This window comes from Alligator sinensis, unplaced genomic scaffold (assembly GCF_000455745.1).
Source record: "Alligator sinensis unplaced genomic scaffold, ASM45574v1 scaffold253_1, whole genome shotgun sequence".
Taxonomy (NCBI): domain Eukaryota; kingdom Metazoa; phylum Chordata; order Crocodylia; family Alligatoridae; genus Alligator; species Alligator sinensis.
In genome coordinates, this window is record NW_005842147.1 from 1,825,995 (window position 1) to 1,851,719 (window position 25,725).

General features: G+C 42.7%; 1 protein-coding gene across 12 annotated transcripts in view; it reads left to right on the top strand.

Annotated features, from left to right (window-relative positions):
* PHACTR1 (phosphatase and actin regulator 1) overlaps nt 1-25,725 on the top strand; it is a 471,624-nt gene that overhangs the window by 428,339 nt on the left and 17,560 nt on the right. For all 12 annotated transcript variants that reach the window (XM_025206234.1, XM_025206235.1, XM_025206233.1 and 9 more), the window contains 2 exons: nt 14,017-14,072; nt 20,031-20,092. In XM_025206234.1, coding sequence (XP_025062019.1) covers nt 14,017-14,072; nt 20,031-20,092 — 118 coding nt within the window. The remainder of the gene's footprint in view (nt 1-14,016; nt 14,073-20,030; nt 20,093-25,725) is intronic.

Sequence of the window (25,725 nt, forward strand, 5' to 3'; positions counted from 1 at the left end):
CAGTGCCCCTCCCATCCTGTGTAGCCTGCTGGTGAGATTTGTGGGGGGGATGTTGGGTTTGGGAGGGAAGGGATATGGGGAGGTGGGGGGGTTGTGGGTGGGTGTAGGGTTTGTAGGAGTAAGGTTTGGGGGGTAATGGGGCTGGGTATGTGGGTGAGGGGTTTGTGAGGGTGGCTTGGGGGTGTGGGGTTTGTAGGTAGATTGTGGGGGGCTGTGTGGGATCACTGCTCAGGAGGGGTGAGTCCCCTGCCCTCCCCCCTGCATGGCACAGCCCCCCAGCACAACTCATGGACTGTCCCCCCTGCAGGGCCCACAGCTCCTCCCACAGAGCCCACAGCCCCCACTCTCTGCAGCAGCAGTGGGCATTGGGCGCACAGGGCCCGCTGCTGCCAGAGCCCCCCCATGGCGCAGCATGGCCCCAGCCACTTCAGACCTGGCACCCCCTGTGCCACTTGTCGGAGGTCTGGCCCAGCCTGGCACAGAGCCATGCACCTTCAGGCAGGACCAGGCCACTTAAACTGTCACCTGGGGCCCAGCACTTCTTGCAGGGGCCATGCATCATGCCGGGCCAGGCCGGGTCCTGCTTCCACGTGCCCCAAGCCAGCTCTGTGGAGGCAGGACCCAGCCCAGTGCCCCTGCAAGCAGGAGAAGTGCAAGGCTGCGGCGTAACCCAGGTGCTGTCCTTGGTAAGTAGGGTCTGGGGGTGGGGGGGATTGTGGGGGTGGAGTGCAAGTGCAAAGTCTTGCACTTTTGCAAATAATTGTTTGCACAAAGATAAACTAGTGAATGAGTGGCCAGGTTGCAATAGTAACCTGGGGGTTACAATGGACCATACGCTGAATATGAGCCAACAATTTGCTCTTGTTGCAATAAAAAGGCCAACAGTATACTAAATTGTATATAGAAGTATATTGTAAGTGTAATGAATGTCACTTGCAAATCAAAGGAAGTAGTTTTTCCTCTCTATTTAGCACTGGTGAGGCCTCACCTGGTATACTGTGTCCAGTTTTGGACCCCACACTTTAAGAAGGATTTGGAGACACTGGAAAGAGTCCAGCAGAGAGCAACAAATTTTTAGAGGTCTGGGAATTATGTCTTATGAGGAAGGGCTGAAACAGCCAGGGATATTTATCTGGAGAAGAGAAAACTGAGGCAGGATTTAATAACAGCCTTCAAATACCTGAAGAGTGATTGTAGAGAGGATTGAGATGGGTTTTTCTCTGTGGCTACAGGGAACAAAACAAGAAGCCATGGCCTCAAGCTGCAACAGAGGAAACTTAGGTTAGAGATGAGGAGGAACTTTCTCATCATGAGGGTGATCAAGCATTGGAACAGGAAACCTAGAGAAGTTGCGGAAAAACAGGCTGGAAATTTGCAAGAGCAGGTTGGACAGATACTTGGCTGGGATGGTGTTGTCAGGGATGATCCTGCTTTGCACAGGGGGCTGGACTAGATGACCTTGTGAGGTTCCTTCCAGCCCTACTTTCCTATGATGCTATGTTGTCATTTTAAAAATTACTCCTCTACTTTGGAGGGGGTTGTTTTACCTGGGATGGTCCAGGAACTGTATGAGATGGTCAATAATGTCTTGAGAAAGGGCACTTGTTACCCAAAATTTTGCCCAGCAGTTCTCCCAGCTATACAGTTGGTCTGATGAAAGATACCACAAAAAAATCCTCAATCCTCTGCTATGTTAATGTATAGAGACAGAAGTACAGTACAGCAATAATTACATACCAGCCAGAGAAATCTTAGAAGGAAATGATTTGTTAGTGTGTGTTTGCCAACTGGTGAGACTGGTACTTGGAGAGAAAGACTCCAATTAGAAAGGATAAAAGTTTTAGTGTTTTCTTGGGGGGTTTTGTTGTTTTTTGCCATCCCGGGGGCAGAAGATCTTTATGTTGTTAATTTAATTTAAATCAATAAAAATAAAAATAAATACTTAAAATAAACATTGATATTATCAAAAAACAAATATCGAATTCTACCAAGCCTAATTATAATAGTATAGTATAGTATAGTATAGTATAGTATAGTATATTTTTTGTCACAGCCTCCTCAAGTCATTTACTTTTTTACTACACTACACTTTGTACAGAAATAGAATCTGAACTGCTGGAGTAGTTAATCACTCTTAAAATTGTATAATATAGGGAGTTGTCTATTTTAGTAATAATTCAAAACAAAAAAAAAGTAACAAAAAGACTGTGCAGGGATCATGCTATTTCCCATACATCCCTTCACCCATAACCTATGTGCTATGTTTTAAGAATACTTAATTATTATTATATGTTTCTTTGGAATTCCCATGTAATTAATATCAAAAACCTATTCATATTTTATTTGGGGGTTCATTTGGTTCAGTTTTTCTGTGATATTGCTGGAATAGAAAATTGATCATTTGGAGTTAATTCTTACTTGGGGGGGGAAGGGGAGGCTTGTGTGTGCATGGGTTTTTCTTCTTAGGGGAGAGATTACCTTCTTCCTTCTTTGCTTTTGACATGGATCAACTCCATTTGTCTGTTTTGATTGAATGACCTGTATTTGCCATAACAACAGCACAAACTTTTGCAACATTATTTATCAAAATTCCTGTAATTGGGGAACTCCCTTTTTCTGCTATCTCATAGGTACATTATAAATGCAATGGAACAAAAATCTCTAGGATTTGAGATAATATTTTATTATTATGGTCCCTACAGTTCATCCAGTACTTTCTAAGTCCCCACAAGCTTTGACACTTTTTCCATGAGGTTATACAGAGAGCTAGGATACCTGAACAAATATACTTTTGAATTAATACATATAGCTTTTGTTGTCTTTAAAATATATTAAGCAAATTGTTACAGGGAAGAGATAACTCTCTCTTGGCAGTTATTTGCAACTCTTCCACATTTAGCTGTCCTGAGTGAGTTAGGAATCTCTCCAAAGGAAATACGTTATTGCTGTAGAGTGTATCTGATGCAAGTAATTTATTCTGTCATTCTTTTTTTTAATTGTTTATAGATGTGTGATTTGTATATTTACAGAGAAAGCCAGTACTTTGGTTAAAAGATAGAGGCTTTGATGTTAATGAAACAGTAAGGTATCAAAAAGATGCTCCATTTTGGGGCTCAGGAGGTATACATAAATCAATGGTGTCTTTATTTTGCTAACTTGAGTGAAAGAGGATCAGGGCCTTTATGTATGATTCTAGTGCTATTGATATAGCCTTATCTTTTGAAAACCATGAGACGTGTAGTAATTTGTATGAAAACTTTGAGTACCTGAGTTGCATTATTGCTATTGTGAAAGGGAATTTTTATTGGGTTAATGATTATCTGACTTGTGGTTTTTAATGAAGATTATTGGCCTGGGTATACTTCTTCAAACAGCTATAAAATTCCCCTTGGGCGCATCCAGACGAATGCGGCTGTGCAGTATGTGGCGCCACAATCATGTCTGCAGTGCCACATACCGCACAGTCAGGTGTTCTCCACACTGCAAGGCCACACAGCCCGTTTGTACACTGCTCTGTTTTTTTCCCCCACGGTTTTTTTTTTTACTCCTGGATATCCAAAAAACCCATGGGAAAAAAAAAAAAAACCAAGCAGCACACACTCTGGCAGCATGTGTTACTGAAAAGCGGAGCCGGGCCACCCGGAGCTGTGCTGCAGCTGCTGGCCAGGCTCCGGCTGGCAGGAGCACCACTGCTGCAGCCCTGGGAGGACCCCAGGACCCCAGGTAAGACTGCTGGGGCCAGCACAGTGCTGGTCCCAGCCTCCCCTACTGCCCTCAGGGTAACTTACCACGTGCCAAAGCGCACATGGCACCAGCGTTCCCCAGGGACAGTAGCTGCGGCACAAGCTATTGTTTCCTTCATTTTTGGACTACATTTAGAAGTTATAGGTTTCTTGCCAAGATTACCTTCTATTAGGACATTGTATAATGTGAGGGTTTTTTTGGTTAAGAAACGGATACTATCTATCACAAGCAATCTCAGTCAAGTATTTGACTTTATTTAGGAATAGTGAATTTAAGCAATCTACCTGTTTGATCTGGCTGGTGATTTGTTTGTTTTGGAATATTTCATTTTAATGAACAGAGTAAGTCTTCTTTCTTTCTTGGAAAATCTTAAAGACTTTTCTTTTAATAATCTAAACAGTAAAAGGTAATCACAATTCATCAATCCTTACTGAGTTGAAACAGGAAATAAGAAACCTTTGTGGATGTGTCTCAAACAGAAGCTTTATTCACTTGGGTCTAAGAACTAGAGCACGGCAACCCAGGCTTTTAGTTTTGGACAAAAGGCCATTGAATACACCGTTAGTTTTACTGTCCGCTGTTGTTTGAGCTAGGTACAAAAGCAGGCAACTTCTGAATGGATTCCCTAATATCTCTAGTAGCCTAAATAAGGGGCAACAGAAAAATTTCTATTTGAATGGCTTCTCAGCAGAAAATTGGAATTTTGGCTAAACATTTTTTTAGGAAAATACCTGTTTTTCACCAAAAGTTGTTTGTTTTTCTCCCCCCTTGAAGCACTGAAAATGTTCAGCCCAAAATCTAAATGTTTAAGCTTGTTCATTTTTCCTCAGTGCCTTAAGGGAGTCATAGTATGGTCCTCATTCTCCTTGATGTGCCAGGCTCCCTAGCTGGACACTGATACTCTCATGATGCATGCCCCCACCATGAAGGGAAACAGCTGCATCATGGGAGCTTTTGTCCTGCAGAAAACCCAGCCGATAGGAGAGCATGGGATAATGAAACACCTCAACTACAGCCTCGCTGAGACATCAGAGCAGTGTTTTCTAATCAAAATATTTAGGCTTAGGTTGAAATTGTAGACTTTTCCAATTTTTACTGAAAATAAAAATTCTCCAGTTTTTGCTCTAAACTCATTTATTGGTGCTGAATTTGTTTGGTTGGTTTCTTCCAGCCACTGGCTGTTATTGGCCTTTCCAGTGATATGACCAAGCTCAGGGGGAGTGCAGGAGGTATGGCTTGGCCCCAGTCTGGCCCCCACAGGGGAAAGGGGGCTTAACCCAGCCCCACAAGAGGGAAAGGGGGCATGATCCAGCCCCATCCTGGCCTTGCAAGGGAAAAGGGGGTGTTTCCCTGCCTCATCGGTGGAAAGGAGCATGGTCTGGCCTAGGGAAGCTAAAGGTTAAACAATTAAATGGTTAAACCATTTAATGTCATTTACCTCCCACCTCAGTGCTGCGCGCTGTTGGGGAAGCAGCTCCAGCAGGCAGCACGGAGCCAGGCCACAGCATTGCGTGGCTGCTGTGGCAGGGAGGTAACTAGCAGTTATCTGGGGGAGTGGGGCCAGGCAAAGTTGCATGGCAAACCCAGCAGGGCTCAAATATGAGCGTGTGCAGCAGCAGGGCTGCCATTGGGTGCCACAGAAGCAAGCTGCATGGAGCAACCCATAGCACCCACAGGGGTTCCTGCCTGCCGGGACAGCCTCACCATGCCATGCCCAGGTGGTGCCTCCAGCCCACAGGTGCCTGCGGGCAGCACCTCTCTCCTCTCCCCCCAGGCTCCGGCAGCAATCACCCCCAGTCCTGGCTCCCAGCACTACCCTGCCCCTCTGCCATAGGACTGTTTAACTGATATAATTAGAGGAGGTTAAACAGGTACATTTTAAAACAATATTTACATTCCTTGTCCGGTCCCAACCCGGCCCTGCAGAGGGAAGGGGGCACAGCCTGGCTCTGACCAGGCATGTGGGACTTGGGGTTTGGGAATTTGACAGCAGGAGAAGGTAGCTGTATTATTTTGGCCGCTACTCCCTCACTGCCAGATTTCCAGACTCGTGGGGAGCTTTGCAAGCCAGATGCCATGGCTCAGCAGGCTGGAGGTTGAGCACCCCTGGTTTAATATATCATTGTGAGAGAGGGTATGCCTATTGTATATAAAAACAGCAGGGCAGGGGAAGATTAACACCTGGGAGGGAAAAGAACTACTAACTAGAGGACAACTTTGGCACAAGAACAGTGGGTGTACACTGGATATGAATAATTTAATCTGGAAATTAGATTAAAGTTTCTAACCACATAATTGGTGCAATTCTTGGATAACCTTCCCAGTAGGAGTAGTGAGGACAAAACCTGGCAGCTTTTGAGGTGGAGTTTGATAATTTTATGGCAGGGACTGTACCACAGGGCACCTGCAACAGCAGGACATTAGACACTGCGAGCCAGGAAGTTCCTTCCAATGAAGTGTTTTTACAGTTCATGAGACCTTCATTCATTGACAAGAATAGTGTCTTCTCCCATCTTATAAATCTTGATTGTAAATGACTGATTCTCAGTAGGAAAAGTCAGACCCTCAAGTGTGGTGTGCCACTTGGTCAATAACTGAACTGCCAAGCCACACAAATGCACTTAGCTAAATGCAGTGTCATGAGAAGGGAAGGTAATTCTTTCTTGACTTCTGCTTGTGCATGGGAACATGAGAGCTCATTGTTCTTCCCTTCCCTATCTCTTTTCTAATCCCCTGTACACCTCACTGGTCAGAAAAAAGCTCTTGGAAGACAATGCTTTACCAACTTTATTTTAGTTACCATTTTAGGGTAAAGTCAGCTAAACTATGGAACAGCTCACATAGTGATTTGGGCTCATTTTAGCTTTTTTTCAGTGTCCTGTCAGGAAATAAAGCTGGTGTAAATTAAGATAGCTCTTCTGGCTTTAATGCCAGCTGACTGAGAGGGAACATTTTTATTAAGGACAACTGCTGAAGTGCTTAAATCAGTGTTTCCTGTTTCCCTAGATCTTGTGTTACTCAGGCAGTTTACACCATTGTAAAACCAAAGTAACCCCGTTTCCTTTGTAGGTCATCTTCCACATATGAAAACTAATTGCATCAATATAACAGATGTATTGCTAAGGAGATTTTACTCCTGATGAACTGGGAGTCATTTTATACTGACACAAGTTACATCATAATCGTATGCACTAGTGCATCTCTGCTCCAATTTATTCAGTGGTCCTCCAGGCACTTCCCCATGCAGCTTTGCACCCTGCCCCACATGGTCTTTTTTTTTTTTTTTTTAACAATGTTTCAACTTCTCAGGAATCACAGGGCATTTTTACAGTGCTCTGGGAGTGGGGGGGGAGGGAGCGGCACTTCTAATTAAAGTGCCCAGAGCATCTCATTTAAACCGGCAGTGGGGACATTTTATCGAAAGCTTGTCCAACAAGCTTTAGTTAAAGCACCCCCACTGCCATTTTGAAGCATGGGGACGCAGATAAACAAGATGTGGAGGCTGGCTGGAGTGTAGTAATTACCACACACCAGCAGATTTGATTAATTAAGCCTGTTCTGGTGCGTTGGTATTACAGCATGTCAGAGCAGCCTCCCGGCTCATGTATAGGCACCCATGGGTAACCAGATGTCAGCTTTCTGTTTAAATGCTGGCACACGGGCAGGTTCTCTCTCTTTCTTCTCATGCACTCTAAGTCAGTGTCCATAGCAAGCACACTTAATACATTTTTCCACAAAGTCCTGTTCCAAGTCTAGTTGTCATACTTCAACATGGACCTGTCCTGAGGTTCTGGGCTTTCTTGTTTTCTGGGAGGCATCAAAGATGCCCAAAGTCCTTGAGTCCTGGCAAAGAACCTACATTTTGAGGCACTGCCAAGCCAACTGCCTCATGGGGCTATGAGGAGGACACTATGAGTGCCACATAAAGCGCCAGAATTGAATGGTGACTTTTGAGAGTCTTAAAGACAAAAGCATCCTCCAACAGCACTTCACCCACCTACCTCTGTTCTGAAGAGCTAGGCAGGATTTAAGTATAAGACACCAGCAGCAACCTGCATTTTCTTGGATACAGCCAAGCGAACAGAGGACACCAAAAAGAGTAGGATCAATTACTTCTTCCCAAGAGAATACACCAGATAGACAGGAGCCTTTCATTTCATGGAAGGCCAGTCAAGACCCCACACAAATCAACCTGAAGTCCCCATCCCAATTTCCAGCCAACCTTCCATTCCTGGGAACACTCTGCCAGCCAGCAGCACTGCAAAGGAGAGTGGTAACCATCATTGCATTTGCCTTTATTATAATTGGCATGTCTTGTGTGCTGAGATATCCGACTGGCAGTTTTTTATATTCCTGATGCTGGACACCACCATATTAAGTGATGTCAGCAAGTACCTTTTTTAGTTGGGCTTGCAATCCCTCTGGGTTATGACCCTATGCCATAGTAAAAAGATGATGACGGTAGTCAGCAAAAATGCCCCTCTCTGTTTCCTAGTACGTTCTCCCACCATCTTGTGCATGCCAATTTATGTCCCGTCCCCCCCTCTCCCCCCCTCCCCAATTGCATACTTAATATTACGACCCAGTAGCTGCTGGCTTCTTATCTGGCTTACCTCCTATCCCAACACTGGCCCCCAGAGCCTTCATTCACCCAGCATGCCACATACTCATCTCCCAAAGGAAGCATATTCAAAAAAGAATACCCTGATGTAGAAATGTGTTAACAGCCCCCAGCTCTTGGTATAGTTCAGTAATAAAATGCATGCTTTGTTTTGATCATGCAGGAAACTAATTCAGAAAATCAATTTGTTTGCAAGTTTGTCATTAATACAAATCCTACGAGTCATTTTCTTTTAAGTAAAAACCTCATTAAGGTGTTTTTCAGAAAAATTGTAACAAGCATTTTTTATACAAATGTAAATCCTAAGCTTTTTTAATTGGTAAATCCTTTTTATCAGCGCCGTTTTCACACTGTAGGAACATAAAAAGCAGGAGCAGACAACACAATGGAAAGCATAAATTAAGGTACAATCCTTTCTAGCCCCCCTTAAATGTCTGAAACTCACTGCAGAACAGCATTAATGGCACAGCAAACTTAGAATATGTCTGCAAGGGAGATGAAACAGAGTTTTAGTTATAGAGAGTGCTTTAGGAAGGCTCTAACATTGCAAAGTGGGACTGCTGCTTTCCTAGTTTAAATAGGTAGCTACCTATTTGCTCTACCTTTCCAGCCAGGAAAAATGTTAGCGGGTAGCATTCTGGTAAATGACAGCAATGTGCACCTTATTGGATTCCCCTTGGCCTTCACAAATAAGCCTTTTGTTTGCCTTTCATCACTTGCATCAGGGGCACGTGCTCCAACATTAGGACAATCTGCAGAAATGCAACTCCTCATTATCCTGGCTTCACCACAACTCCCTGCCCTGTCCCTGCTCTGCCCTTATTATTCTGTTTAATAAGATACCTGGCCCCATGGCTACTAGCCCCTTGAAGGCCCTATTTAGCCTCCCTAACATTAAAGTATATATAGCAGCAGTCTGATACACAACCCATGAGAAGCAGCCTCTATGAAGCGAGTTTCAGCCCACAAAAGCTTGTGAGATATATATAGATATATCTATATATCTATATATATGTGCACCTGACCACCTTCCAGGCTCCACGTGCCTCCCTTGGGGCGCCTCAAGTCTGGCCAACCCCCCTTCCTGGAGCACACCTGCTAGCCTGGAGGTAACAGTGCCACCATCCAGGGCTGGGCTTGATTCTGGCTCTGTGCACCCTGGGAAACACAGGCCTAGTAGCCCTCGAGGGTACTTGATTCACTTCAAGAACTTGGGATGCTTCCCTCAGTCAGAAGCACAAGTAGTGGTCTCCCTTAGTCAGCTGAACCAAGGGGACCCCAAGGCATAATTTAGACCCACTCCCAATAAGTCTCCCACACTAGGTACAAAGGAGAACTGTATTGGTTACAAGGGGTAGGGTTGGAATAGGGCACAGGGTAGAGCAATATCAGAGAAATCCCATAGAGCAAACTGGCATGGCTGGGTAGCCTTTGATCAAGCATCTGAGTTACTGCAAGCTATATATCTAGTTAGATCTAAGGTAGCTTACTCACAAGTATCATCCAGAGGCAGGTGGAGATTCCCTCTGGAGGCAGGCAGTTCCTTGATCATGAGTTTTGAGAGAGAGAGCAAGTTTCAGATGGTTCAGCTCTTCTCTCTCTCTGAGTCTTCCTCACAGCTGCTGCCCCATCCTTCTGGGCAGTCCTTAACTTATATAGCCCTTATGACCTCATTTACCTGGTCCAATGGAAGCCAGCACCTGTTGGCTGTCAGCCAACCAATTTGAAATGCATCACTAGTTGCTGGGCAGACTGGCAGGTCCTAGCTCCCCAGGGAGCCCAAGCCCCTCACCCGGATATGTGATGCCAGTCATGTAGGCAGAGGGAGCAAGTTTCCCCCCCTCCCTCAGGAATGTATCCAGCTCAGGTTGCCTAAAGAGATAGGGTAAGGTGTGTGTCCTCTGCAGGGCCCATGCTAACCAAATTGTCACAGAACAGAGTTTTTGGGGACAAACAGAGGTGGCCTTCTGCCACATGCACACACACACACGTTGCTTAGTCTGTAAGGTACAAATCTACACTGCCTTCTCCTTCCATACATTGTGATCCCAAAGAACAAGAGAATTTCCCAAGAATGGGAAGAATCTTTTGAAAGGGTGAAGAAAAACATGGTTTTTGTTACCGTGGAAACAGAGCAATGAACAAAAGCTGCTTGTTATTTTTCTTGTCTCGCATGTTCCACACCTGCAGCATTCTCAAAGAAATTGGCATTAACCGCCACCCAGCACCTGGTGAACATGAGAGTTAAAAAAAGACAACCGAAGGAGAGATGTTCAGAAAGCACTGAAAGACCTCTGAGAAGCACAAAAGGATAGGTCAGACACAGAGGGCATCTTTGAGGCAAGAAAAGAAAAAGAGATAGGAAAAAGAAGAGGAACACATGACAAAGGAACAAGGCACTGTGGGTCGAACAAACTGGTGGAAAAGTGGTTAGATTGGGCCTGAGAGCTGGCAGAAAACAGCTGGAGAGCCTCACTGTGATGGAGTAGACAGGTGGACCTGGAGATACAGCAGCAACAGCAGCTCTTGGAGACAATGTACAGACAAGCATTGTTGGGGAACATACTCCATCAAAGCCACCATTTACCTCTTATGTCCTCTCCCAAAATCTTCCCGTAGTGTGTGCAGCAGCCAGAAGGTTCACCAGCCCTACTTCCAGAGCAACTGGAGTAGTCAACCTATTTGGAGTCGGCATTTGCCTAAGAAACCCCCTGCCTCACCCTCTTCCAGCCTAAGAAAGGAAATGGCTCCTTCAGCCTCTCTGACACAAACACCGCATTGCTGCCATATTAACAAAGCCCCCAAGCTTCCCAAGTAGCCCCAAAGTGGAAAGGCTGGTTAGAAAGGCTGTGAGCCTTTCCTCTCTCCAGCTTTCAAGAGAAATCTCTCCGTTTGCACTGTTCCCAATGTTCCAAATTTTCTCCGTGTTTGCTCTCACTCTGGTTGTATGAGTTATACCTTTAGGTCTACAAAGTCATATTTTTGTTAAATTATATCAAATTTAACTCCAGGCTGCTGGAGATCAAAAATGGTTCCTGTTACCTGAAAAAAGGCAGAGAGAGAGGAATCATGGGATCTGTAAAGTTTGACAGCAAGAAGTGGAACATGGTGATATCTGGCTTGCTTCCAACAGATAAACCACCATGCTGTATGGATACAATCCTATAAGGTACTGCGCCTGTGCCAAAGAAGTGTCAAAAATTTGCTTATAATGCTCAGTGCGTACTTCACAGGTAATTCCCACCTTGTGTGGCAGTTGGTCTCTTTAAATCATTTTCTTTTGGTACGGAAGGGAAGGATCTTTACAGGAACATCTTTTCCATAATGTCAGATGGCTTTCTGTTTTTACTTTATTGTGTGATGCTTCTTCCTGTGAGGATGGTCACATGCTGAATAGCTGGACTCTGCTTTTACCAGTCCTCTGATGCATCCGCTTGAAAATAATCACAATATGATAGATGAAAAGCATTATGTAACTCAGTCACTAGAGCTACACGGGGCAGAGGTGAACTGTATGGTGGTTTTCTCTCAGATTCCTACACACCACTAGAAATGAAAGTTTTTTTATTATATTATAAAGTTATATAATATATATTATATTATAAAGTTTTTTAATTACGTCATAATATTAAGGTGATCTATCTAAGTATCCCATTTGTGACCAGTAATATAAGAACGTGGTAGAATGCCCAGGGTAGCTGCTGCACCCAGGGGTGGCAACAACTTCAGCTGTGGCAAAAGCTGATATTTTCACCCTCTCATCTGCATCAGCACCCAGGGCAGTTGCCCCTATCGCCCCACCCTAGTTACGCTACTGTTTGTGACAGCTATCCTGTCTCGGGAACATTAAAAAATAGTGGGACTTGAATAAGCACTTTCCATTCATCAATTATTTTACAAACCTTAAGTCATTCTGAATTAAGAATGTGTTTCTCTCCTTTTCATCACCTCTTCCAATGAAGTAATTGTCCAGTCTCTTGTGGCAAATAGACAAAACTAATGGTCCTACGTATCTGCTGTCTGAGGGTTAGTTTTTGTTGCCCCAGTGTTACTCTGGCTTTATGGGCACTGCATCTGACCATGGGATTTTCACCCCAGCAAATGGCACCCTTCAGTTTGTGTAGAGACAATGTGGCACCCTTGACATTTCTCACTCCATACTTCTGGCACAGCAGGGGTGGCTACTGGAGGTTCCTTCTATCTCAGCTTCTGTGACGACTTCTTAAGCCCACAGGCAGCCAAAACAAATTGGAACGGTCCTCGAACTGCTCTAATGTACTCCTGGGCCTGAGTAGTTAAGGTGTCCTGCTATGTTTCCAGATTGCCTCACTCTGGGTTTATGCCAAAGGTTATTTATGTCCAGGCACTGCAGCTGTAAATGGGTATCTGGTCATTTGACCTGGGGTATCAATAGGAGCTGGATATCATACTTGTCTGCCACTGGCTACAGAAGCTGTGCATTGCACACAAAACCCCAATGGACCATTAGGCTTAGGTAGGCCTTTGACTTGACTTTGATTGGACTGGCACAGGATCACAGATTTGTATGAAGACTACTTAAAGAACTCTTTGCACTTCCCCCCTGGGTAAGCCTCAAATCATCTCTTAAACTTTTTTAGGCAATAGACCTGATACTGAAATGTCCCAGGCAGCCTCAATTCCCAATTATTTTGATAGGACTCATCAATTTCCTTTTTGTAAATGAATGTATTGTGAGTGGATGGTACGCAGCATAGAATCAAGCCCAATATTCAGAACAATTCTGAGTGACCATTTTTGAATGATGATGATGAAATGACGATGACAATGATGATGATGATGATGATGATGAAAGGTCTGTCACTGATCCAAATGAAATTAATGACAAAACTCCCATTGACTTTGATGAGAGAAGGAGCCAGCTAAACAGTATTCAGTTTTTATGTCATCTTGTTTTCTTTGTTTTTCTAATGCCCTTTGTGCTACTTCTTCTCGCTTTATATGCCAGGTATTCTGATTTATTCTGATCTCAGTCCATCCCCTTGTAATTGGATTTTGTTTCTTGCAACTGTATTATGTCCAGGTTGACCAGCAAGGGTTTCAATTTATGTTAATTTGTCATTATAAAATGCAATAATGCTATTAAGGGGGGAAATTAGGGTGGAGGAAAAGAAGAAGAGCTGCTGTTGTTCTGCAATCTTCACAGTCTAACCAGTCCTCATTGTTTCTATAGGCTGCCTTTGTGTCCAGATTCTGGACAAGTTGGATTCAGTGAGGAGGTTTGCATAGCAAGCGGGAGGGCAGTGAGGAGGTACTTGTCTGTACATCTGTACTTGTCATACTTGTGAAAGTCAGGAAACTGGCATAGGAGGAAGGAAATGAAGTGAAGGCATCTGCATAGCCTGACTTTCAGCAGATTTAACTTGGGTGGCCGTGAGAGGATCATACTTAACATGACACAATGAATTCTGGTTTTCCTGAGTTGTAAATAGAGGAAACTGCAAAAGCAAAGTACTCTGCATTATCACACACAGTGCAGACATACTGCATACATAATGGTACAGTGTCAATACCTTGCTCTCAACCTGCTTTGCTACAAAGTGACTCATGAATTCATTGAAGAGAGAATGATGTGATATGGTCCAAAAACTGATCCTGGACTTTTTTCGCAGACGACTGAGCCAGAGACCAACTGCTGAAGAATTGGAGCAGAGGAACATTTTGAAACGTGAGTAATTATACTATTAAGGTTTCATCTGGAGCAAGGTTATTGTATGTTTTTCCATTGTTATGCTGTAAGCTATAAAATATGCTGTAGGTGTATTGCAAATAAGCAATAATATCTATTTTTAGAACTGGTCTGAGTGGGAATGTCTGTGAAAATCATATTCAGCAAGGTCACACACACAAATAATCCATGAAGAAAATCCAATTTGGGCTTATCATCCAAAATTCTTATTTTGTACTCTCACAGAGAAGTCTCCCTTTGAAATCTTAAGGGCTTCAGGATTTAGCTGAATTTTTTCTAAATTCTAATCTGTATTGTTCCTTTAAGCATACAAAGCCCATTGGTAGATGAATCATCTTTTAAGTATTTAATGTTGTTTGAAAGCTACAAAATAGTACCCAGAGAGCCTTTTCTCATTCCAGACAACATAAATTTGGCCATTGATTTTTTTTAAATTATTTTTTTTTATTTTTTTTTAGGGGGAGCAGTATCAAGTCCAGAATGAACAATTAATCTCACAAATGAATTGGACCCTGAAAACTATATTTTTTAATTGAATCAAATTGGTTCTGAACATAAGGGCTAAGCACAGACAGTCAAAAAGCCCAAGGCTGAATCGATTAAATTTTCGCAGGTTAGTCTAAGTTGCATAGATTGAACTGATAAGCAAGTGAACAGACACTGATTGTTGATTCTGGAAATGCAGCCATATGCCTGCCATGGCCCAGGCTGAAAGGCAAAGGGCAGGGGGAATGACACTAGCCCATGCCTCCCTGCTTAGCTGGAGCAGATAGCTTGGGCTACATCCACTTACAAGGCGGGGTTCGCGGAGCAGGTGCAAAGCAGCCTGGGATTCTGGGGGACTGTAAGTTAACTTGAATCTGGAGGACAGAAGTTCAATAAACCAATTCAACCTAAATCAGTTGAGTCTGATATTACATCTGTCCAAGTTTATCTTAAACTAGTTTCAGCCATTTTGAAAGCAGTTTATGTGCACTGAACTTCTGTTGTGTTACAGATTTGAACTAGTTTCTGATCACTTATACCTGTGTATGTGTAATTTCTATTCCTAGGCAAGAAGGTTAACTCTTTTTAGCTAAATGCTTTATCTAAATGTGACTAGTGTAAGTGTAGAGAACAGAGGGAAATTTTATGAAACTCTAGTGATGCATCCTGTTTAGGAATACATATTTTTAAAAGTGTTCTAAAATAATGTGCAGAAATTACTTGGGGTTTTTTTTAGGCAGGATCACAAGAGTAAGCATAAAGTACATATGTTTTGCATGTTAAATTCCTTTGTTGCAGAGAGTACTAGGAGCATGCAGTGCGTGGTAAGGTCTCAAGAAATGAGTAAAATAAATTGACTGAATACTTAACAATCAAATATCTAAGATGTGTCAGCAGAATAGCTGGGGAATAAACTACTGGGTAGTTTACAGTGATTGTTTGCAAGTATGGCACATAAAGAGACCAATAGTTATGTGGATATGAATATATAAATAAAATTAGATTAGATAGCAGTGCCAGATCAAGCAAATCTGGGGCTGCTAGCAAAGCCACTCAACTGGAGTCAACTTCTGAACATGTCATCTCTTTACCATTTACTCCGGATTCCTGTATTAGTCAGGCAGAGGAATTTAGCCTTTGAGTGCCTGGGAAAGTAGGCAAGGTATCCAGAACAGGTGTGATTCTGTTTTTAGAGTTAGGTGAACAGAGTAAGACAGAGGAAGGAAGCAAAACAGAAGCTCATTCTCCAGGGAACTCATATTTTTATCCCAGAATTCTCATTCAGCATAAACCAACATGTATCGTGCACCACCTGGCACTGGAGCATGACCAATAAATACCATGCTAGCACTGGCAGTGGTACTGGGAGCTCAATGCAGCTTTGGCAGCAATGTCTGAGCCACTCTAAGTGCCCTAAAAATGCAGTGCTGGATACTTTAATGGACTTGTAAGAGTAAAATGTTCTAAAGTGCCTATTGAATTAAATTGTGACTTAGTTTCCTAAGTCATTTAGATATTGTTGAATATACAATTTAGGATCTTAAGCTATCTGGATGCATTTGAAATTTTTGCCCAATATCTAGAATTATGTTTTGGCACCTAAATAAAAATCTCATACTAGTTAGGGTTTTGAATACAGATCTGCCCTAGAATGGCCTGTCTTGCTAAATGAAAAAAATTCCTAACTACAGGAGAAAATATCATTTAATGTAATATGTAAAATTATATGACATAATAATGGTGTTTATAAAGCATTGCATAAGCATCAGAGTGATAAGCATATAAGTAAAATATTATGTAACAAAAAATCACAAAAGGAATAAAATATGAACAAAAACAAAATAAGCAATATAATGTGATTTTCATATGCTTTTCCTTAAAAGTTTAGTGACAGAATTTAAATGAGTCTATAACAGCCTGGAAGGACAGATTCATATAGAACAATGAAGTACATTAAGTCTAGAGGTCTGTTTCCAAGTAGATCACACTGTTTTAAAAGGCCAGTTGACAGCACAAGTAAACATGAGGGGTTTTCCCCAAGCTGAGTAAGTACATTTTCTTCTGTGGTTAGAGCTGAAATTTCCCTGATGCATATGACATGTTTGGTACCATGACAATCTTATGACAAATGTACTGACAAATAGAATCAGCCCTGTTAGGAGCACGGGGACACCAAATGCAGTAAGCTGCATTTGCACATGCCTTCTTTAATTACATACTTATAACCTGCTCATTTCCTAGCCCCACTATGCTGGAATAATTGAGAGAGTGCCAGTGGATTGGATTCCCAGGGCTTGTGTATCCATAACACAAGACCCCACTGCCACAAATGACACTAGTAAATGACAATTTCCTTAGCAGAGAAGCTGAGGACTGAGGGACTGACCCTGAAAGATGCTGACTATCTCCTCTGTGGCACACCATAACCTTCACTTTTGCTGATTTAAATAGGAGTCAAAGTCATGCAACATCTCAGATGAGGAACTCAGCATGCTGCAGTTTCATGCCCTGGAAAAGCACAAAGCCTGATCTGTTCCTTACCCAAACAGATGGTCCTTCCATAGTAGGCATGCTAGTTTTCAGTCAAAGTGACTGAGTGCTGTATCTGTGATGAAGTACTTCTGCTTCTAGGGTTACCAGCGTGGCGCTTTCCAAGAGCATAAGTTTCCTGTAAAAAGGCAGTTAGATTGGGTCTGTTCAGTCTGGCATAATTCCAGCTGAAATTTCACATCGGCACGTAAGTCAGGCCACAAAATTCGAGCCCTCATGAATACAGTATAGAGCAGTGCTTTTCAGCCTTTTTAAACTAAAGACGCCCCTCATTCGACTCAAGGCACCCCTTGGGAAGTGCCAGCTCTTAGTTTTTACTCTTTTTTGACTACATAAAAATAATAGAGCAATTCTTCTATTGCAAAAGAACTCAGGAAGGCCACAACAGGTTAGAATGTTTTTGACACTATGATTTCCTATTTGAAATTTTTGGGTTTATGTTGTGAATCATGTTTGCACACCTACCAGTGCTAACATTGAGTGGCACCCCATGGCACCCTTGAAAGAATAATGTACCCCAGGAGGCCACATTATGAGAATCGTTTGTCTAGACAGGAAGAAAAAATCTCCTGAGCATTTACAAAAGAACAAACAGTTCTGTAGCCACTGAAGATCTAGAATGACTTAGTTTTAGCCATGAGGACATATTGCCAAATCCTAACTTTCACTGTTGTAACTTTCACTTGGTGAAAGTTTTACCCTGCCCTGCTGTTTCTAAAGCTTGGTAAAAACAAGGAGCAGGGGAAATTGAGACACTTGTTAAGATGAAGTCACTGAACGGTAATTATTTGCCATTGTCAATGGCTATTTCACCTCTAGTAGTCTGGAAAATGCATCAGGGGACTTAGCCTTTCTGTGCTGCAAATCTTGTTGGTGCACAATTTAAGTACCATTTAAACTGTGCTGGTTTGAATCAGTGTGATCATTGAATGTGGACATCCTTCAGTCAATTTGAGTGTCTTAAGCTGAAATAGTAACTGAAAGCTAGGTAGTCTAAACTGATTTAAGAATGCCTAGGGTAGAACGCTGCATGGATTTTTAACTACTTTGGTTCCTGTGCCAATTCTGTTAAAACAGTACCAGAACCCTGTAGAGGACAGATCTTAGCTTCCCTATTTGTAAAAGGAGGGAGGTTGTGGGGTGATATTTCCCCACCTTTGCAAAGTGTTGAGGTCTTTGGATGAAAGCCATTGTATACACTTATACTGTATGTGTGAAGCACTGTTATGTCACAAGCTATTGAAGCTGCTCAGCCTCAGAGTGTACCAGCAGCAGCCCAGGAACAAGCATCTCTTTGTGACGTGTATTTATTAATATCAGTTATTAACTAATTACCTACCTTCATATTTCAGTTGTCTAGAAAGGGTGCATCTTCACTGCAGAGTTATAGGTACTCACTAGCCCAGTACAAATAAGAACAGCCACCATTTAAAACATCACTTGACTATACAGAGCAAGCGTGCTGATGCTGCTATTCTGTACCCACCTTGAGTGAGGCAAGTTGAGTTAAAGGCAACAGGACATTCTACATAGGAGTTTTACATACAGATGGAATTGAAGTTACGGGCGAGTCTTAAGGTATTCTCAAATGGGCTCTGAAATGAAGATAATCCCTAAACGACTCAGCTGTAGCCTACAACTCCAAAGTCTGGCCACCGGAAGTCCAGTTTTGCCAGCAGAACATTGAGGGTATCCACATTGGAAGCTACTGTGACAACAGAAGCCTTCTTTCCATTGGCAGAGTTATTCCACATAAAGTTAGGCTTGTGCCCAGCCCAGCAGCCAGCTGAAGAGGTGCAGATGGTCCCATGCCTTTAGCTGGCTGCCATAGTCTATTCAGCTGCTGGTGCCTTCCCAGAGCATACTTTGTGCCCAGCAGCACAGCTGTTGAGCAGAGTCATAGAGAGCCAGCAGAAGTATATAGGAAGACACGATGTCTGCAGAGTCAACAGAACGTAAATGAGGCCTCACAAATACAGTTCCCATTTTCAGAAGTGATATAAGCACTAAGGACCCTAAGTCCTATTGGGTTAAATTCCTAAGGGACTTTAGAAAATGGGACAGATGTGCTGTTGAAAATTTTACCACACGCTTACTTTAAGATGAGGGATCTATGATGCTGAGGGATCTATGATGCTGGTGAAGCTTTAACAGAGGAGGTGGTGTTAGATGGTTAACTCTTTAAGGTCTAGGCTTGTCTTGGTCAGAACCTGCCCTGTGTGGCCTCTTTTTTATTTTAAGTTTTGAAACACAGTGCCATTTATTGTGGGCTGTGGTGCCTCTTTGCTATGCTACAAAGACTCATTTCAAAAGGAACCTCTAACTGCTCTGCTAGTCAGTAATTCAGACCACAGCAAGCTCATCTGTGTGCCATGCTTGGGATGTTACCCACTGGCTTCCTTTCCATTCTTTCTAGTGAAGGGCTGTCAGCAAATTCTGTGTCCAAGGAAAAATATATTTGCCTTTTTCTTGTGCTGGTACCCTCAGCCTATACAGAGGTAGAGCAGCGCTGGTTGCCACAGTGCCAATCACAGCAATGCAAACAGCCACCACTGCCATCACAGCTATTTTGTGCCCCTTCACACAGATGGTGCCCAGAACTGCTGCCCCAGTTACACCCCCTCAATTATGCTACTGAGCCTGCACCCCTCAGAGACTTGCAGTATCATCTCTGCTCACTCCAAGGCCCCTGGACTTTTGGGCATTGGGACAATGTTTTCTAAACATTCCCCTTCTGGTGGTGCTAGAAAGTGAGACACTAGGAAATGAAATTATTGCGAGCAAGGGGCTAGGGAAGTTCAGTTACTGGATGGACTTGGCCTGTACTGCTGAAGAGGTGTATTGGTTGCACACTGTGGATGCTTGATCACTCCAACTGAGAACCTCGTAAATCTTTTCTAGCTCGGAACGAGCAAGAGGAGCAGGAGGAGAAACGGGAGATAAAGAGAAGATTAACACGTAAGGTGAGAAACAACTTTTGTACAGCTCTGGCATTACCTGTAACTTTCTACCTACCAAATTAGCCTTTGCCTTTTCATTTTCCAGAGCATCCCTTATAAATAAGAACTTTAAAGCAATTGTCCCTGTTGTAATGTGTAAATCAAAAGAGAAGGCAAGGAATAGCTTTGGGGTCCATTGGAAATACTTGAAAAACAAGCAAAAGATAATTTAGAGACTGTCTGAGAAGTAAAGGACAGATGGGCTTAGCATTAGTTTAACTCAGTTCCCAGGGAAGCTAACAGTTCCCATTGATTTCAGTGGGAGCAGAGTTAAGACAATGCTGATTGCTTTTGAAAATCCCAGTCAACATTTGTTAGACTGAGGAACAGACTTTTAATGGAAGAAAACCTGTTGTTTGAAATGTTTAAAACCAAACAGAAATAAAGCACTGGAAAATAGCTTTATAGTACAGAGATCAAGCCTGTCATGGCAGGACATATTCTTCTACTCTTTTACTCAATCATTTTAGAAATTTAGGGTTAGGTGCTCAACTGGGGTAGATGCCCACAGATCTACTGACTTCATGTCATTATATGAATGGAGGATTTGTTCTATTATTTTTACATAGTCCATTTTGGCAATTCTGTCATAAAATCATATTGGTAACTGAGCACCACACCCATACTAGATTTTTTAGGTGGTTTCATCTTTTTGATCTGTATGTGGATTGCAAGCTTGTACCTCCTGTGGTGGGCATGTTAGTTATTTTTTTCCTTTTTCCCTATAAATATTTGCTGTCATTTTACAATTATATAAAAATAATTCTCCTATCCAAGCAATTTTCAAAAATCAAAAATTCTAATGCATAGCTATAAGAAGTGTAAGTAGGAAAACTTTGAGAGGCTTAGTTCTAGCCTGGTTTCTCTCGTCCTTGAAAATAATAGGCCATACCAACTGAGCTACACCATTTTAGTTTACCCTAGTTTAGGATCTCATCCACTGAGCTATAATTTCTGTTTTTGAAAGGACAGAAATTCCTGACAACAAGGTTCAGCCCATCCCCTGTAACAACCCCGATTCTAATGTTTGAAAAAAGAACCAGTTCATACAACACACTGTGACTGCATCCACACATTCGCTTTACTGCAGTCGACTAATTAGCTATGGAATAAAGTATCACCATCTGCACGTGCAATGGCATGACGCCACAGTCAACTAATTTACACCAGCATAAGAGAATACTGTCAGGAACAGTACTGTCTTACACCGGGATAATTTACTATGATTAAACACACATGTAGATGCTGACTGTGGGCTTAAATTGTTCCCCATCAGCCAGGGTCAGACTTCTGCCCGCTACTTATCCACATGGCTCTGCATTTTCAGCACCCTCAAGCCCCGGCCAGTCCCTCCACCACCCAGCACTGCCACCCAGAGCTCAGGGCTGATCCCCCACATACTCTCTGCCAGTGTGGGCCTGCTCCCCCCGGATCAAATTGCTGCTACCCTGGGCACATGTCAGCATTATGCTATACTACTGGAGTAACTTACTGCAGCTCAAACTGCTTTGGAGTTTATTGCTTCACATTAATTGCACGTGTAGATGCACCCTTTAAGAAGGAGCTGGGTGTAGACTTCAGTAAAATTGGCAATACCATGTTGCAGTCCTGTCATTTTTGTTGCAAATGTGCAGACACCCAACCCAAGTGTTTTATTTGCTAAATAAAAGCAATATTGTGCAGACACAAGTTATTGCCAAAGGAACCTGGATTTCCTAAACCAACTTATACTGTTACTATAGTTTTTATCTCCTACCTTCCTTCGCAAACTTAAGCAAGCAGGCAGCTGTTTGCACTGAAGGTGAAAATCTCAGCCACAAGGACTAAAATCTACTATATAATTTCAGCAGTATTGATGATCCTGAAGATTTCAGTTATTTGATGAGCAAGCATCCCACGCATGCACAAACACACATGCTCACTCATAATTTTTTTCTGTTCACTTTCTTCCCTTTCTTGTTTGTGTTTGTGAGGAGGAGAATAGTTATGTCTGAACCTGATAGCATTGCATTAGTTTCTCTTCATGTCCATATCACAACTGATGTTTCATTCCTCTTGGCTTTCAAACAAATCACAATGTGCTCTGGTGGGCCCAGCATAGAAGTTTCTCTGAAATTCTTTGGGAGATTTTTGCATATGAACTCATGGAATTGGGCCCTAAATAGAGAGGTGACTTATCTATTCTCATGTCTTTAAATAATAGTTCTAGTAACAGCTTGTAATTGTGGATAATTACACAGTGCTTCACTAATAATGAATTTTATCATCTGCAAACAGGCTGTGTCCCTGTAAATAACAAAAGCTCAGCAATCATGAGAGGAAGGGAATAAAGTCTGAGAGTAGATAACTAATGATTGGAAATGCCAGGTACCTGGTGAATTTCACAAAGATTGCAGCTGGTCCCTAGCTATCACCTTTCTGAGCATGGCCCAAACATGTCTCAGCATCTTGAGCAGAGTGGCAGGTTTCTTCTGTCCATCCTTACTGAAGTCTTATTAGCAAAGGGAGCTAAACCTGAATTTAGGGAAGAGTCTAACTGATCTTTTCAAATAATCATCCCGCTAGACCTGCCTGGTTATTGTGGATTTTAATGCATGCACCTGCACATGCATACAGAGGGTAAATTCAAGGTGAAGAAATGCGTGCAGCATTATATTCAAATAACTCTGTATGTCCACCAGCAGCGAGGAAAGGCAGATCTGTAAAGCCCATTCTGAAGTCTCTTCGCTGTAAGAGCATCAGACTACGCAAATTATAACGTGCATCCTGGTTTTTGCAGGACCACCCTGAAGTCAGTGGAACAGTCCCACTTCATACGTTGAAGTACCTTTAATAATCTCTGTGCTGACATTTTGTCACTGCAGGTGACGTCGTGGTACAATGTCATACTATAATGGGTAAGATTATCTTACCAATTCTAGATGGCTTACTAGAGATGACAATAAATACCTAGGCAGACAGTCTTTAAAAAATGAGACAACCTGTATTAGCTGCCTCCTTTTCATCCTTATAAAGCCCTCCAGCTCCAGTTTCACTAGTGGTGGCAGCTGCTTTTTAAAGATCTAAGGGGAGGCAAGTCCACAGTGTGGTAATGCCTTGTTTAACCAAGACTCTTCTTTCAGCACTCTGTATGAATGAATACTGCCTGACAGATTGCCTAGAGTGTGAATGTGCAGAAACTACTCAAAGAAGTAATAAAGTTTTATCATATATAACCAGAGTTCTTCAGAGTCATACTCCACTACCACCATACCTGTATGCACATCCACCCCTTCCCCTCTTCCTTAGGTTTCTGCTTTCAGCTTTGGACCAGAGGAGGTGTTAGAAGGAACTCAAGTAGTGTGCATGCCAAGCCTCCCTTCTCAGCCCCAGCTTCTGATCATTAAGACCTTTGAAGGGAGCAATAAGTGAACATAGGTCTGCCCCAGTAAGCAATGCAACTATTAAGTTCACTGGTGCAAGCTGTGCCATTGGCACATCCCAAGAGTGTGACTGTGCAAATGTCATTTCAAAGAATTCCCATTCCAGGAAAGCAACCTTCATGTAGAAGGAGATACCTGAGGCAAATGATCAGTTCTTTATCAGGCATGAATTTTACTGAACCAGCCTGGGTAGTGTGAGAGAAAGTACTCCAAAAGAGCTTTCAATACAGGGATAGAATCATACTCCAGGTAATGGGCCAAGCTACAACGTATAAGACCATTCTTGGGAGAGGGCAGGGTATAAGACCATTCTTTCCCATTCATTTCTTCCCACGATAGCTCAGCACTCCAAGTTCCTGTGCTTCCTGTCTATTACTGTGGAGCTAAACATCTTTTCAGGCCCAGAACTAAAAGCTTACATCAGCACTAACAACAACAAAAGTGATGATCTGTGGCTGTGTCCGAAAGGCCACCCATGAGCTCCATGAAATCTTAGCTACCATTTACCATTAAATGCCTGCCCCCATAGAGCTGAACTGTGTGCTCACTAAAGAGTATGCTGGCGCCTGGCTGGGAAGTATCTTGTTGTTCAATCATTTCCTTCACTGACCTCTCCCATCTTGGGTCAGCCCAGGGTGTTTGAAATAACAATCCCTTGAGAAAAGTGTTAGCAGCTGGTGGGGGTGGGGGAGGTAAAACAGCTTAGGCAAGAAAACAGAATGGTTGCTAATTTAGATAAATTGTATTGTTAGTCTCAGCAAGAAAGAAGGACTTGGAGCGATTTGCATTATACCCTGTCCTTGTGCTAGATCTACACAGTCCTGGGTTTTATCACAAAAAGAGCAAGCATTTTGTGTGTGTGCTACTAATTGAATTTTGATTTTGGACCTTGAATCCTTTAATAAATAACAGCCATTAAATTTTAATGTGCTAACGTGACAAAGATGCCAATAGAGTGAAAAGGATGCAGTGACATATTGGTTGCTGTCAGGGTAGGAATCCAGCAGGGCACATGAAACATTTAAGATTTGGTTACTTCCCATGAGTGGATTGGCAGAGACTTAGTTTGTCAGCTCTCAGGATGGCAGAGTTTTGGTTTAGTTCATTTTGCAAGTTGAAGAGACAGGAATTTGTTTTATCTTAATTTGCAAGTATCAGATAAAAGATAAATGGCTTAGTATCAGAGTTTAAAGTGAGCCACTTTCATAGCCCCGCAGTTCTGAGCACACAGAGAAACCCAACTAATACATACAGAAAGCTGATCCTGCTTGCTGCTGCAACTCCATTCATTTCAGTGAAGTTACTCCTGCTTTCTTCTGGATTTATTGTGAGATCAGTATCCAACCCAAAGAAGTACCCTTTCCAATGTTCATGTTCATATGTGTGCATGCTGAAATAAGCATCCCTATGTCTATATGTAGAAGAAGGAAAAAATATACATATGTCCCTGGATCATTAATGAGGGCAGCTAAGATTCCTTCCATCCACAGTTTGTGTTGGTTGTTATGACTCATTCCAGATATTTAGATCATAACTAGTTCTAGAAGCCACCAGCTTTCTGCAGGTACTTCCTTTCCTAAAACACTATCCCACAGTTTCCCTAGGTGAGAGCAAGTTTCAATCAAGTTGATGTTAAAACTCTTGCAAAGCCAAGATTTCATTCAGTAAGTATATGCCTTCTCCTCCGTTAAGGAGCCAGTTTTGACAGGTCCTTGAGCATAGGCGACTGGTAAGGGGTTCACGGGGGTGCACGCCCCCCCCCCCCCCCCCCCCCCCCCCGATGGGGCTGTTGCCCCCCCAACAGCTGACACTGATGCTGTCAGTAGGGCTGGTAACCCCTCTGACAGGGCCGCTGCCGTTGGTGGCTTCTCAGTGCCCTCCCCAGATTCAAGAGGCACCAGTCACTCGTGTCCTTGAGCATAAGTTTCAGGCAGATTTCATTGCATTTATCATGATGCCTATCCATTATGAGATGTAGAAGTCATCTTCACTAGTTATCCACTAAGTTGCTCTTTTTGATCTAAGTTTCTGGAGCTCACAAGGTACAAAATTAAGCTTCAAGAAAGGTCTCAGATGACCTGAATATTCTTACCATGAACAAATACTGAAGTGATACATACCCTGGTGCTGCTTAAAAATCTTATCCTGCAAAGTGCTGAGTATCCTAAATCCTGC